We start from the raw sequence: 14,062 nt of genomic DNA, 5'->3' as shown, positions 1-14,062 counted from the left end.
GGGTTAACATGTTTTTCATCAGACTGGTGAGTGTCTTGCCATTTTAGTAAAGTGGGCCATTACATATATTACATAATTCTTTATTTCAGTGTGTGGTGTAAAGATTTGGCAGGGAAAACTGAACTGTCTGCTGAGACAACTTAGTTGTAGTGCATACTGTACGTAGAATTTGCTTGCATATGCCTCAGCCAGTCACAATCTTTTATGGTGCGGGGGATGTTCTGGGTGGTAATGCTACTTGTGGTCACCCAGCTATCATCCATCCATCAAGTACTGTCATGCGCAGCAAGCCTTTATCAGCATGCGGCCCACTGCATTGCCATTTGAGAAGCTGTTGCACAAATCATCATTGATTTTTACATGCTGAGTGGGGCCACGGTTGGTGTTTTTTTTCCTCCTCTCTAAACGTCGCGCTAATTAGTTTCTCTCCAAAAAACAAAAAAACGTTAAAGAAATATTGCAGCAGCCAACATTTTCCTGGCTCGCCTAAAGCATCCTACATCTGCAAGTTCAGCTCTTCCACAAAATACTACACTACCGCCGTCCGTCCTTCAACACGTTCCTGATCTGCAATTTCACTTTTGAGAGGTTGCATTTTTTCACCCCGGAGTCCATTGGGGTTTCTTCTGGCAGACACTTCTCTGTCAGGACCATCATCTTTGCTTAAACTCAGTGTTCAATGACCGGGTGTAGTTTTTTGCCACGTTGGTGAACTCCCCTCCTCGGGGTCCTTCTCCAATGAACTGGAGGTGGTGCTTTTCTGCACAGGGTGAACGGGGATTGATTGAGCTGACTCAAAACTGTCTGCTAAGGCTCAGAGTGTGGAAAGACTATCTGTAGATACTCGTCCTGAAGATACACACACATTTGGCAAAGTCACAAAGACGTGCATGAAGAGATGCACACACGCATACAGTACAGTCCAAGATTCAGTTAAAACATGCAATCAATATTATGATGTTTTATTATAAAATAAACTGGCAAAAATCAACACACCATCTTGAACACACAGATGCACAATCAACCAACAGTTCTCCACTGATGAATATTCGTTTTAGGGGGAAAAAGAGAAATGAGAAGAGGCCAGCCCTCCCCACTTAAAGTGTCTAATACAGTAGAGCTGAATGGATGGGACCAGCTGCAATGCTATCAATCACTCAGACAAGCAGAAATGACTTAGCCACGCTTTTGGACACCAAGGTTCTCCAAAGTTTTCGGCAAAGTTTTTATGTGTATGTATGTGTGAGACAGCATAATTGGATGAATTTAAATGGTGTTCCGAGTAAATTTACAGTACAAAGCTAAAGATCGTTGAATCAGCATGTGTTATATATTCTCAGATATTATACCATACAGAGAGACACAGAGGGAGGAATGCATACAAAACCCATACAAACCTTTTTGGGCATTTCTGTTTTCAATATATTCACAGTTATTTGAAAGGGGACATATGGTCATTTTCAGGTTCATGCTTCTATTTTGGGTTCTACCAGAACATAAAATGTTCAAATACACATGATTTTTTCTAAAACTGTCTAAATATCACCCTCAGATCACCCTCTGTCTGAAACACTCTTTAGTGCCTAATTGTATTGCCTATCTCTTTAAGCCCTCTTAAATATCAATGTATTTGTAGTTTTTGGGGCCAACACAGCTCCGACTGAGCTCATAGATGGTCAAAACATTGCCTCCCGATTACCCGCATGCTCTGCTTCTGTGCAAAGCTGGAATTTCTCTAAGAAGTCAGGACACTTATTATTTTGAAGCTTTCACTTTAGGGTGGAAATAACTTTAACTTTGCAGTACAATGCTTGCCATTAGAGAGAATATTCTAAAATATTAAGAAAATAAACATTAGGGCAGCAGTGTGAGATGCAGCATGCAAAACTATATCCAATATATATTTTTTTAAATGCAAAGCTGCTGAATGTTTGTGAAATATTCATGACTGTTATTTGAAGCTCGGGCTCCAAACTGTAAACCAAGATGAGCTTCTCAGTGGTGAAGCTGTGTGTGTTTGCTGGATGGACTCCATTTTACTCTGTCTATTAATCATTTGATTAACTCTCTTTGCCTCTCATTCTCCCTCTCTTTACACACACACACACACACACACACACACACACACACACACACACACACACTCGCGTGTAAATACCTCTCACCCAGCAGAAGTAGTTAAGGTGGTAAAGACTCCAAGAAGCTGCTGCCACAAGCATTTAGGGGATACAAACGGGACTCTATTGCTCTTTTTCTTGATAGATAAACAGTGGCTTCTTCAAGGAAAAGTGCTGTTTACTCATATAACTGCGATAGTATACAATACATGAGACGATTTCTGCAACTTCAGTGACCCTTTCTAGACTTAAACTTTCAACTTTATCATGAATTACTTATTTTGATAAGTATTATTTTGTCAATCACAAGTATTCCCTGTTTAGTATTTAATTATGTAATTAATTTAGTATATCTGCTTAAATGAAGGAAACATCATATTAGCTGATATCGAATACTAAATACTCAGGATCTGGGATGAAAAAACCATTATCCCTAAGCTTCACCTTTTTCATTTATTTCAAATTAATGTATTGAAAACTGTAACCTTTCTTTCTACATAACTTTATTTTGAGGTGAAAATCCTCTTCAAACAAACTCCTTTTTGATCATTTTTTCTTGCAACAAATGCTCCTTGTTGCTCTGCACTCACCAATAATTGCAACGGGTTAGTGGAATATTCACTGACAGAAAAAGTCAAAATAGCTATTAATCTGAAAATGCAATGTCATATAACTTTATCATACGTACTTGGTGATTGGTCGGGTCAAGGAGGATCAAGGAGGGACTGCAAGTCCATCAAGTCAATCGATAGCACACTTGAGTCCTCCGTGAAACCGGTGTAATCGAGTAGAAAACCAGCTCTCATGCTTGGCTGAGGTTTCCGTGTTTCCTGTCCCACAAGTCTTTCCATCAGAAAGCCAAGGTGGTAAAAACCAAAAGGGCTTAATTGTCATTTTTGGGGGAAGTTGTTCTGTCTTAAGAGCAAACAAACTGACCGACTCACCGCAATCGCTCACATGGTTGCTCAAAAACAAAGCTGGCATACAAAGGGTATGCACTCTGATTACTGTAATGTACACACACAGATGCATGCACGTGTACCCAGGCAGGCTGTTCTCATCCAGCATTTGTAGAGATCCAAGAAATAATTCTGTATGTTATCCACGTAGTCATGAACTAAGAAGTATAAAGATCGCAAAAGCCCTCGCCAGGCGGGCGGAAGGGTCTGTGTATGGGTCCAACAAACACCGATCTTTCACACCAGACACCGCTGTTTGTTCCCCATGTGAAACTTTCGTAGGAAAAGGCACGAAAAAACTAGAAGCTTTTTGTAAGATATCATTGTATGAGGCTACGTTGACCAAGCTATGCTTATATTGCCACCCACCTACCTGTTGTTTGAGTTAGCTACTTCTGAATTAAACTTTGTTTCATAAGTCTTGAAAAGTACATAGGAACAGACATAGGTCTACACATATGCAAGCAGACATTTTTCCAAGTAAAAACACACACTAACACACACACACACACACACAGTACATAGTTGAAATTTGTAGATATATACACAAAGTCAACACCTCCAAGTAAGTGTTGCTTCTTCAGCACTTGACTATCTGCATAAGTGAACATTATTGCACGTATTAATCCTTTTTTGTGCTTTGTACATACTACATATTAGATATCATAGCAGCAAATCAACATCTGACTGACCCGGTGCTAATTCAGCTTGTTATTCTATGCTATTTCAGCAATATCTCCACTCTACTTAGAGTGTAAATTGGTCTACTATGACAATAAAAGCCCCATTTCTTCTGAAAGCAAGTGCTCTCTCTCTTTCTCTCTTTTTGTGGTGACACATGGCGACTCAGTATTTAGAAGGTGTTTGAATATGAATGAAGTCTCCACTGCCCTGCTGCCACTGCTGTCAAAATAAATTAGACAAAGTTGTTTGTCACAAGTGAGCGCAGGGTCACAGAAAGTTACCCAAGTTACCATTAATATGACAACATATACGTGCTCTGTGTGACTAATGTGATTTAAAAGAGTCTGTTTCATGTTGAAGCTGTGCATTTACCTCCACTCAATACTGTGCCTGAATGCATCCTGTGTGGACACAGACAGAGCACTGAAGCTACTGCTGCTGCTGCTGCTGGTGTTGGAATGGAATTGAATATTTTTATTTTTTATTGACAACATTTTAAAAGAGAAATATATGACTTATATAAATCAATAGTATGTTCACAACCTCACCAGATGGCATCATGTCATCGACTACATTTTGTCCAAAGGATAAAACACAATAAAGCCCAAGAGCGTATTCCCATTTTTATAACTAATAACTAATGTCAACAACATCATAACAAGCAAAATAATAAAGGTTCTAGAAATAAACAAATAAAAACGGATGAGCAACTATGAAGTGGAAAATAATCTACATTGCAGCACTACATTGTTGACTGTCTCCATTTGTATTTTGCAGCTGCAATGGGCTAAGACAGACAGCGACAGAACAAGTTCTCAAGCATCATTAGCAGCTGATGCCTCGACCAGCATTTTGGGTGGAGAGTAAAGAACCAGCAGTCAGACTGCAGATTAGCACTTGTACATTATGTTGAAATGGTGCAGACTTTGTATTAGCCTTGCTGGCATCTGCTTTCCCTATCCCTACAGCTAGCTTGGTCACTCTTGTCCTTTCTCTGTCTCTCTTGTCCTCTAGTTGTCCCACTTTTTCCTCCGTCTCTCTCTCCGTCTCATTTTGTCTTTCTTTCACTGTCTGTATCTGCTCCGCCACACATGCGTTTCAATGTGACCTGTTGGCGGCCTCCAGGCAGTCAGTCTGATGGAAGAGCATCCTGCATGGAGCTTTTAGAGACACAGGCACCCCCAGGCCACTTCAGTAATGGAAGTCTCCAGAAACCACAGGGGCTCAGAAGCTGTTGGTACTGTGTCCTTACAAAAATAACTCCTTTCCCTCTTTCAACGGTAGCAGTTGTGACATTTAAGGCCACACGGTTAATTCAAATAATAATAAAACTGCTGCAGTATAAAGTTATAAAAATGTAATGACTTGTAATAAATTCAGTTTCTCTTCAGACATGCAAATTATTCTATTCTAAAGTAGATTACTATCCTTAAATCAAGAAAGATAGTCCTCATAGCTTCTTTAAAAGTAATGGCAATATTGGCAATATTCCTAAACATATGCCCTATCTGAAAAGAGAAGTCATTCATTAAATCTAGTGATATTGTACTGCTTGAAGGGGACATATAAAAAAACTCACTTTTTCAGTACTTGTGCACTAGAGATGCGCGGATTGCAGTTATAGCCGCACGGATCATAAAAATGAACATTCTGATTAATAGTGGATTGGTTGCTGCTGGATGAAATAATACATAATTATTGAGAAAAATATTGATTTCACTCTCTAAAACGTGAACATTTTACTCTGCAGCATATTGCTATTGACACTGTGCGCGTTTACGCACGAGGAACAGCAGCGTAACTTCTGTTTCCTCTGTCAAGTTCATAACTACAGTTGGCTAATCATCTCTAATCATGAAAGTAAATTGTCAAATAGAACACCCATACATCAATACAACACCATCATTTCAAAAGCAACAAGAGGAGTGAAGTGTCCATGAGGGGGCGGGTCTCTAAATCAGAGAAAATAATAATTTGGGTGGATGGCGTGTGGTTGATACGTGACTTTTTTGTTTTCCCCTCTCAGTAACCTATCATCCATAACCTGAATACCGTTTTATGAGGTAAAATAACAAAAACCTGCTCAATCTAAACATGTTACTTAGCATCCATTGATTGAATGCCCACAGCAGAAAATCAACATCAGTAAATCTCAGTAATAAAATCACGACTATGTAACACAAGCTATTGCAATTAGCGTGATTAGACATACATACATACGTACTATCCATATACGTGCACACACGTTTCCACACGCACGTGCTGACCAAAGCCCTTTGCTGAAACGGACACAGCCAGCCAACGGCTCAAACTGTGAAATGTTGGATCGATGCCGACAGCCCTCCGACCTTCCTCCCACCCCCATCTCCCAACACCTCCATTGACTGACAGCTCCCATCAATCTGTGTCTAATGCTGCCTGAGAACACACACGCACGCATGGATCCACTCTCTTGCAAAAATACACACACGCATCCCAAACAAAGCACGGGATATGAAGGATCTTACATATAAAATATAACTCCAGTTATAGTTAACCAGTAAGCATATTTTAAAATATTTACTTTTTGCTTTTACTTTTGCTTTTTTTACTTCTAATATGGTAACATAACAGCTTAATAACAGTAGTTAATCATGATGTTTACTTATTCTCAGCACTCCTGATAATGATCTTCCATTATACCGGGTCACCTTGATATCGGGCGATATACTTGACATGCTGACGTGCTGCTTTCTAGTGTGAGGCTAAAAGTAAAAGTAGTGCGATGTGCATATTTTACAAATACATTAGGATATAGATTGTACCTTAGGTACAAGCAGATCTTACTATTGTTCATATCTGGTGAACTAGAGCTTTTATGTCAGGACGCTTGGAGGGAGTCTTCTCTCAGTTTCTTAAAGAAATCATCGCCTTTGTGAGACATTATGTCACTTCTGTTTGGTTTTCTGAGGAGAAAATGCACATGAATGGGGAATAACACTGAAAGATGTCTTGCTCTGCATAGAAATGAAATGCATTAGTGAGATCACATAACAACTGAGCGAAAAAAAAGGGACTCCCTAGAGCAAGTGAAGCTTTTACTAATGTGTCAGACTTTTGTTAATGTACTTGCTTTTTTTCCTTTTGACAGTTACACAACGGCTTTTTTACATTACCACGTTGCATCATGGCGGTATTTGTCACAGAGGTCAGATGTGCAAGATGCAGCAGCAATGAAGTGTTCTATAGACTTTGTTCAAAGCAGGTTTAGTTGTGAGTTCTTAACCACACACTAGATAAAGTTGTCAGAGATCACTATTATTCTGTGGTCAAGTTTGTGCAAGAGAGCATGAGGAAGATATTGAAGATCTACATAGTTATGTCATTGACTTAATCCGTGCCAATCTTTTTGGTGCCTGCAAGTTTGTATGACTCCCATCTGTTTGGCTGTGTGTTTGAGTATTAAATCCAGCTCAACAAGCAAATTCCTGGAGTAACAAGATCATTTATTTGTTAACATTATGAAAATCTATAAAATTGTAGTTGTTCTTTCAAGATCCGAACTGTATTACCAGATGGCATTTCAATATGTCAGCAACTTAGCAAACAATTTTGCAGTGTTACTGCACTGCGAACGGTTTGCTCTCTGCTTGAAAACAAACGTGCTACTCTCATAGCACACATTACACAGCCGGTGATTAACACATTCATCACAACAAACAGCAAGTATGTAGTTTCATGAAGTACTTCTTCTGTGACATTTCCTACACCAACAAACAAATCAACTGCAAAATCCACAGTCAAAGAGGCCGCACGACTGAAAGCGGAACACAGCAGTGTCTGATGCTGGTTGCCACCTCTCCCTCTCTGTGTCTGTCTCTGATATAGTGCGAGCATATATCTGCCATTGCAGTACCAGTAAGGGCTCCCCTTACACAGTGGGACTTAGTGCAGCGCAGGCAAAACGGGCTGTCCTGCCAGTGCTGGCACATCAATACACTGACCGTACCACACACTTAATGCCAGAGAAGATGCTTCTAAATCGGTACTCCATATCATACTTTATAGATTTGCATGGAGGGAAAATAACTTATTTAGAAGTTCATACTGACTTCCAAGTGCGTTGTTGTTCGGCTGCACACAACCAGCGGACGCATGAGGTCATGCGGTAGCAAGTGCAGTGACAGCAAGAGGAGAGTGAAAGGAAGACAAGCAGGTGGTGAAGGAGGAAAATAGCAGCGGAGGAGGACGAAAAGGAGGAAGGTCAGAGGACAGAGGAGGACGGCCAGAGGACAGGCCAGGGGACAGAAAAACAAAGCCAGGTTTTCCGCATGTACTGGAGCTGTCTCAGTGCGGTTCATATGCCTGCGGTAATCTCTCCCCGTCTCCGACCTTGAGCGCTTACCTCAGGACAATCATAACTTACGCCAACTCAACACAGTGAGAGAGACAGGAAGAGAGAGAGAGAGAGAGAGAGTGGGCATAGCGCTGACCCAAGCACATCTCTAGAGGAAATCACCCCCACCCAGGGGGATTTACACTGCCAAATGCATTAACTTCCAACTGTTTTTTTTGTCCAACACAGCATGCAATCAGGCAAGAAAGCAAGCACTGGCATTGTTTGTCTGATGAGTCTGTACACTACACATCTCTCTATCCTCTGTTAACCTCCTCTGTTGTTTTTTCCTCTCTGCCTTCTCTCCCTTTCCCTGCACCTTGCTGTCCTTTCCTTTCCTCTCCTCTCCTCTTTTGACTGTGCTTTTAGTCTCTTCTCATTCATTCCCACAGTGGATGGATTTAGTTTTGTTCCCCTCAAATTAGTAATTAAAAATCGGCTGCTGATTTGGCCAGAGTAGTAGTGTTTCAAAAAAGATATGGAAATAAAATGGGAGAAAGGGGAAGGAGGGAACGAGAGGATAGAAAAGTGGCACAGTGGACAAAGGGTTGAGAAAAGCTACTTGGAGAGCATTGGTGCCACAAGTCTCTCTTTTATTATCACATTTAACTGTTCACATTTCCAGAGTTGCTTAAAGGGAGCTGCCTAACCCCAAAGGAACAAGAAGCAAACCTCCAAATCAAAAGGAGAAATGATAAATAATACTGAAATATCAATAAATATTTTATTTTTTAAAACTGGACCACATGACTGTAGCAATTATTCTTCATCCCTGCACAGACATTCCCTCCTCTCTGCCTTTCTGCCTGGCAGAAAGAAAACCAGGGTGGCTTCCTCTCAAAACGTTGCAGAGTGTGAGTGCCTATCAAGAATTAATGACGCTTTTCAGACAGAAACTTAACAAGCCATACTTATCAGGCATCTCAAAAGTACGACTCCTGCTGCTCAATAAGCTCGGGCTTTCAAATTATGATGAATGAGTTGCTGAAAGTACCTGATGAGTCATCTTAGATTAGCACTCGCAGTTTGATTTGAGATATACAATGTTAAGGCAAAAAGACTTCCTCTACCCCCAAATGCGATGAGGCAAACGAGAAGCTGCTGAGAGGAGAGTTGAGCACATAAAAGTTGAATTTAGATCAGTGAGCAAACTACATTTTCCTTTTAGCAATTTCAAGGGGTGAGATGACGCGAATGGAGGCTTGACAGTGTTCTTCAGTAGGCAACACTTTTCTGAATGCACCTGCAAACACAATCCGGAGCTTTCTTTAATGGCTGACGGCCTCCCTATGGGTCTGTGCAGTCATTGATTTAATGGCCAGGATACAATCACCATAAAAATCAAATGGGTGACACCGAGCGCACTACAAAATCATTCAAAAGGCTGCTATGGCTGATGGTAATCACAGTGTTAAATATAAGCCTTTGTGAAGACGATATGCGGCAGTGGAAATCATTCATAGTGTACTTAAAAGTTTACACAGCAGCTTTTTGTTTACATATTAAGGAATGGAGGTGCATATTTGATCAAAGTCACTCAGGGCTCAATTTAGGGCCGTCTGAAATCAGTTTGAATTCAAAGAGTAGCTAAAGTAAGTACCTAAACACTGTAGAAGTTTATTTGCCTTTTACAGGAAACCTTATATAGACTTAAGTGATACACAAACATGTGCTGTGGAACCACACGAAGCACATCGGCTTACCAGAAGTTGACCAGGAACGGATGCTCAAGGTTCTGCATTATCTGCAGCTCCTTCAAGACATTCCTCACTTCGTTCCGCTCCACGCATTTCAGCTTGTTCATGTACTTCATGGCGTACATCTTCTTAGTGTCCTTCTTCTGTACAATGCAGACCTGATGATGAGATCACACAAGGGCAGTTTTATTTCACTGCAGTGGTCAAAATGGTCTGAATAGTTATTCTGTTCTGCTTGTGTCTCAATCTTATGCTTCAATACTTTCAAGGTTGTTAATAGTGAGTCACATATTGCTTCCTGCAAACTCTAAACAGATGATATATCCATACAAAATGATAACGTAGTCCTTACTGCCAATGCGATAACACATTAAACATCACCACTCCTCTGCATCATTCCTTCATGCTTTGTCCGTACATGATCATTGGTAAGTTATGTTGCATGACACATAGAAAAACTGCTGCTTATCAGCATGCTTTTAAAGATGCTTCAACAGATTTGTGAGATTTATCATTTCACCAGATTTCAAAGAGTAATAATTGATAAAATGCCGATATTCTGTTTTGACACGTTGAAAAACGATGTACTTTTACAAACTGTTGCAATACAGTCGGGTATTTTCCATCATTCATCCATGTTTGTCTTGAGCTTTATCGCTTGTGACACATGAAGTGCTATATTGCAATAACCATCCAACAAGGCTGGAAGGAAACTTTCTCTTTAATCTCTGCGATCAGGAATGTAATCCTCTCTTAAGGCGTTAAACTTCTCACACCCGTATGTTTTGCATCTTAGAGATGGGAAACGTCATGCTGGCATTCATTAGAATTGCCCGGTGCGTGTCAGTCATATATATATATATATATATATATATATATATTTCAAAATTGCATAAAAAATGCTTTCAAACAGCACTCAGTGTATTTATGTATCAGTGGGAAAAAGTAGCAGGATTCTGATGTGACGCAGCAAAACACAGAATATAACACCTGTAGCAATCTGGGCAGCTGTCATTACACGTATGAATCAAACTGTATGTGATTACCCCCGTTCGACAATGTCTCTGAGAATGGACACTATTTTCAATATGCCGAGGAGTAATATTCCATATTTATTGGTGGTTACAAGCATCAATAAGCCAGTGATTACTGCTATCTAAGAGAGTGATCTGTGGACCAGCTGGCACAGTTAATCAACCAAACCCCGATCGCATCACTCTTCCCAATGAACAGCTTGCCATCTACTGTGATTAGACTGCTTATCTGTTGTTGGAGGGTAGATGCCTTGAGGGTCTGCGATCAGAGTATACATGTGCGTGCGAGTGTGCGTCGCTATACGTGCTTCCATGTTCTGTGAGTGCTGTTGTGGATTACTCGGCACTACGTGTCTTAACAACAGGAGGAAACATGATCGCTATCATGTGTTTCAGTAGAGCTGTTGGTTAATCTCGTAGACGGGCAAACTAAGATAATATTGTACTAACGGAGAGGGGACATGGTATATTGTATGTAACATCTTGCGTCTAATGTGCAGCATCGAATAAGCGATGAACAGCTGTTGTCCCGGTTTATGTCTTCATTTGAGTGTCAGTGCTTGTATTGTAGTGTTAGAATGTCTATCAAATGTTTTTTTGACATGTTTGAGTTATATGTGTGTTTTGTAATTTACGACATGTTTTGCAGGGCATACTAAACCAGTTACCCCTTTCGATATTTATAAATATATCTATCATGAAGCTGATTCCAACTTTTGAGTAACATGAGGACACTATTGTAAATACAAACTTACTTTTCCGAAGCTTCCTTTTCCGATTGCCCTCAGGATCTGGAAGTGGTCGAAATTCACTGCGAGAGAGAAGAGTAGAAAATCTCTGTTCATTTTTGTTAAATACAAAACATACATTTGAACCTGAAATCTGTAATGTTCCTCTTTAAATTACAGTACATTTTTCAACTTAACAGGATCAATACTAGATATCAGTGGAGAAATTGATGGAAGACTAGGACAGAAGGACCACCACTTTCTTGCCCACCTTGCAGGTGTTGCTGTTGAAGCATTTTATTAGAATTTCTGTAATGGATCTTTTTCCAAAGAAGAAAGAAAAAATATTTTATAAATGATACTGAGATATGGTTTATTTTAACCAATATTTTTTTCTTCTTTCCAAAGTAGAGGAGCAACCTCCTCTGCCTCTGTGGACCAGCCTCCTCTGCTAGATACACATTATTTCCTGTAACGTTTGAAAAGTTACAGAGAGATCAGCTTTAAATACATCATCTGTATATGTATAAAATGCCACTTTAACCCCTTTAAAATATAAATTTCATCTATTTCTATAAATACAAATAGATGAATGCTAAGTGTCAGTACAGTTACAGTAGGTTCACTGTGAGATTACCAAGCTGAAGCCAATGGAGGTATCCACACTTATTGAACATGATCACAGACATACACAACCTAAAACGGAGCTTAACTCCCCATCTCACTCCCCTCCATCTATCAGCAACATTTATTGCCAATTGGAGGCGGATGGGGCTGTTTATTCCTTGCTACCATGACTACCAGAACAGAAGGTTTTCCCTCCCTGTCATTTCCCCGAGGATGGAACAGCTGGTGCCCACTTATCTGACCACACACACACACACAAACACACAAAGAAATGCACCCATTTATTCACAATGCATTCACAAAAATACACACACATAATGGACATAAACATGACCTGCTTCTCTTGCAACAGTAAAGCGTGCACACACACAAGCACACACACAGACACACACACGCCCATTTTTCCTGCAGTCACTAGATCTATTGGATGTGACAGTTAATGTTATGCTCTGTTAGTCACGTATCACGGGCACTTCCTCCTCTCACACTATCTGTGTTGGAGTGTTTACACAACTAACTCTGAAAAGGACCATATGAGGCCCGCTTTATAATGCACAATCACACACACATGCACGCATAGACTTACAGATGATGTATAGCTTACATACAGACACACACTCCAGATAAACATGGTCATTTTCCTGCTGAGCTACTCGGAGATTCTACTCTGATGGGTTTTTCAGAGAGACAGCTGTGGTCGTGGATCAGAGGGCAGAGCTCTGTGATCCCAGAGAGAGAGAGAGAGTTTGAAGCAGTCATACAAGAGAGAGAGAGAGAGAGAGAGAGAGAGAGAGAGAGAGAGAGAGAGAGAGAGAGAGAGAGAGAGAGAGAGAGAGAGAGAGAGAGAGAGAGAGAGAGAGAGAGAGAGAGAGAGAGAGAGAGAGAGAGAGAGAAAGTGAGGCAAACAGAAAGAGTGGGAAAGAGTGAGATGGGGAATGTCATATTTTACCAGCAGAACTCTGAATGGTTTAATGCGCTGTATTGAATGATGGACACATAAGTAACTGAGCGTGTAATGATTGAAATCTGCACATGAGTGGGATTGACACATTGACAGTCTTTCCATGGCTTGAACTAATTGAGGAAACCATCTGACTGAATAACTAGTCAATTTGAATTTGACTGACACATGCTAATCGGTTTGTATTGAAATAATCAGCGTATCTCACGGCCTCAGTGTGACTGCACTGTACCGTATGTCTATGCCTGTCTTTCTCTGTCTGTCAAAAGTAGTCTCTGTCTCTGAGTATGTCCACACTACGCCAACACAATTTTGAAAAAAGCTCTCCGTGTTTGCTCTCTGTCAACACTAAACGCTCTGATATACTCAAAAATGGGCACACGGGTGGTTTTGGACATTTTTTCTTCTGTATGTGAATCTCTGCAGAGACGTCCACATGGGCCCTTGCGAACATTAGCAAATGTCACATCTTCTCAGACACGAGACTTTTAAGTTGAGCTTAAGCCGGTGTTGTTAAAACCCGGAAACGGTCTGCCGAGTATAAACCTGAAAATGACAGCTGCAAGTTTTCATGTGGACAAGAAAGGATGTTCTTTTGGGAAACTATGGAATGAGCCTGGTTGAGGTTACTGTAGCAATAAAGTCAAAATAAACTTTCTGTCTCCTCTGACCCTCCTTGCGACCACTTATTTGTAAGTATGAGGCTTGTGTTTTTCTTTATTTTTCTTACTGACAGTTTCTCAATACTTTCCAACTTTGCTACCCTGTCTGTTGCACTCAGCCCTAAACACATTCGATCCTTCTGAAGACATAAATCTTAAAAAAAAAGAAAAGAGAATGCTTTTAAAGTAATAACTAAAACCAGCTGGGCACTGTTGTG

General features: G+C 40.4%; 1 protein-coding gene across 2 annotated transcripts in view; it reads right to left on the bottom strand.

Moving 5' to 3' along the window:
- stk32a (serine/threonine kinase 32A) overlaps positions 1-14,062 on the bottom strand; it is a 49,408-nt gene that overhangs the window by 32,993 nt on the left and 2,353 nt on the right. Inside the window, exons 2-3 of one of the 2 annotated variants that reach the window (XM_076102248.1) lie at positions 11,622-11,677; positions 9,839-9,990 (exon numbers count right to left, since the gene is read on the bottom strand). In XM_076102248.1, coding sequence (XP_075958363.1) covers positions 9,839-9,990; positions 11,622-11,677 — 208 coding nt within the window. Of the gene's footprint in view, positions 1-9,838; positions 9,991-11,621; positions 11,678-14,062 lie in introns of those variants that run through there. The other variant, XM_076102247.1, reaches the window with a different exon arrangement.

Source organism: Anarhichas minor, unplaced genomic scaffold, assembly GCF_050575085.1.
Source record: "Anarhichas minor isolate MPS153535 unplaced genomic scaffold, ASM5057508v1 ptg000027l, whole genome shotgun sequence".
NCBI classification, from domain to species: domain Eukaryota; kingdom Metazoa; phylum Chordata; class Actinopteri; order Perciformes; family Anarhichadidae; genus Anarhichas; species Anarhichas minor.
This window is presented reverse-complemented; position numbering and strand designations above follow the sequence as displayed.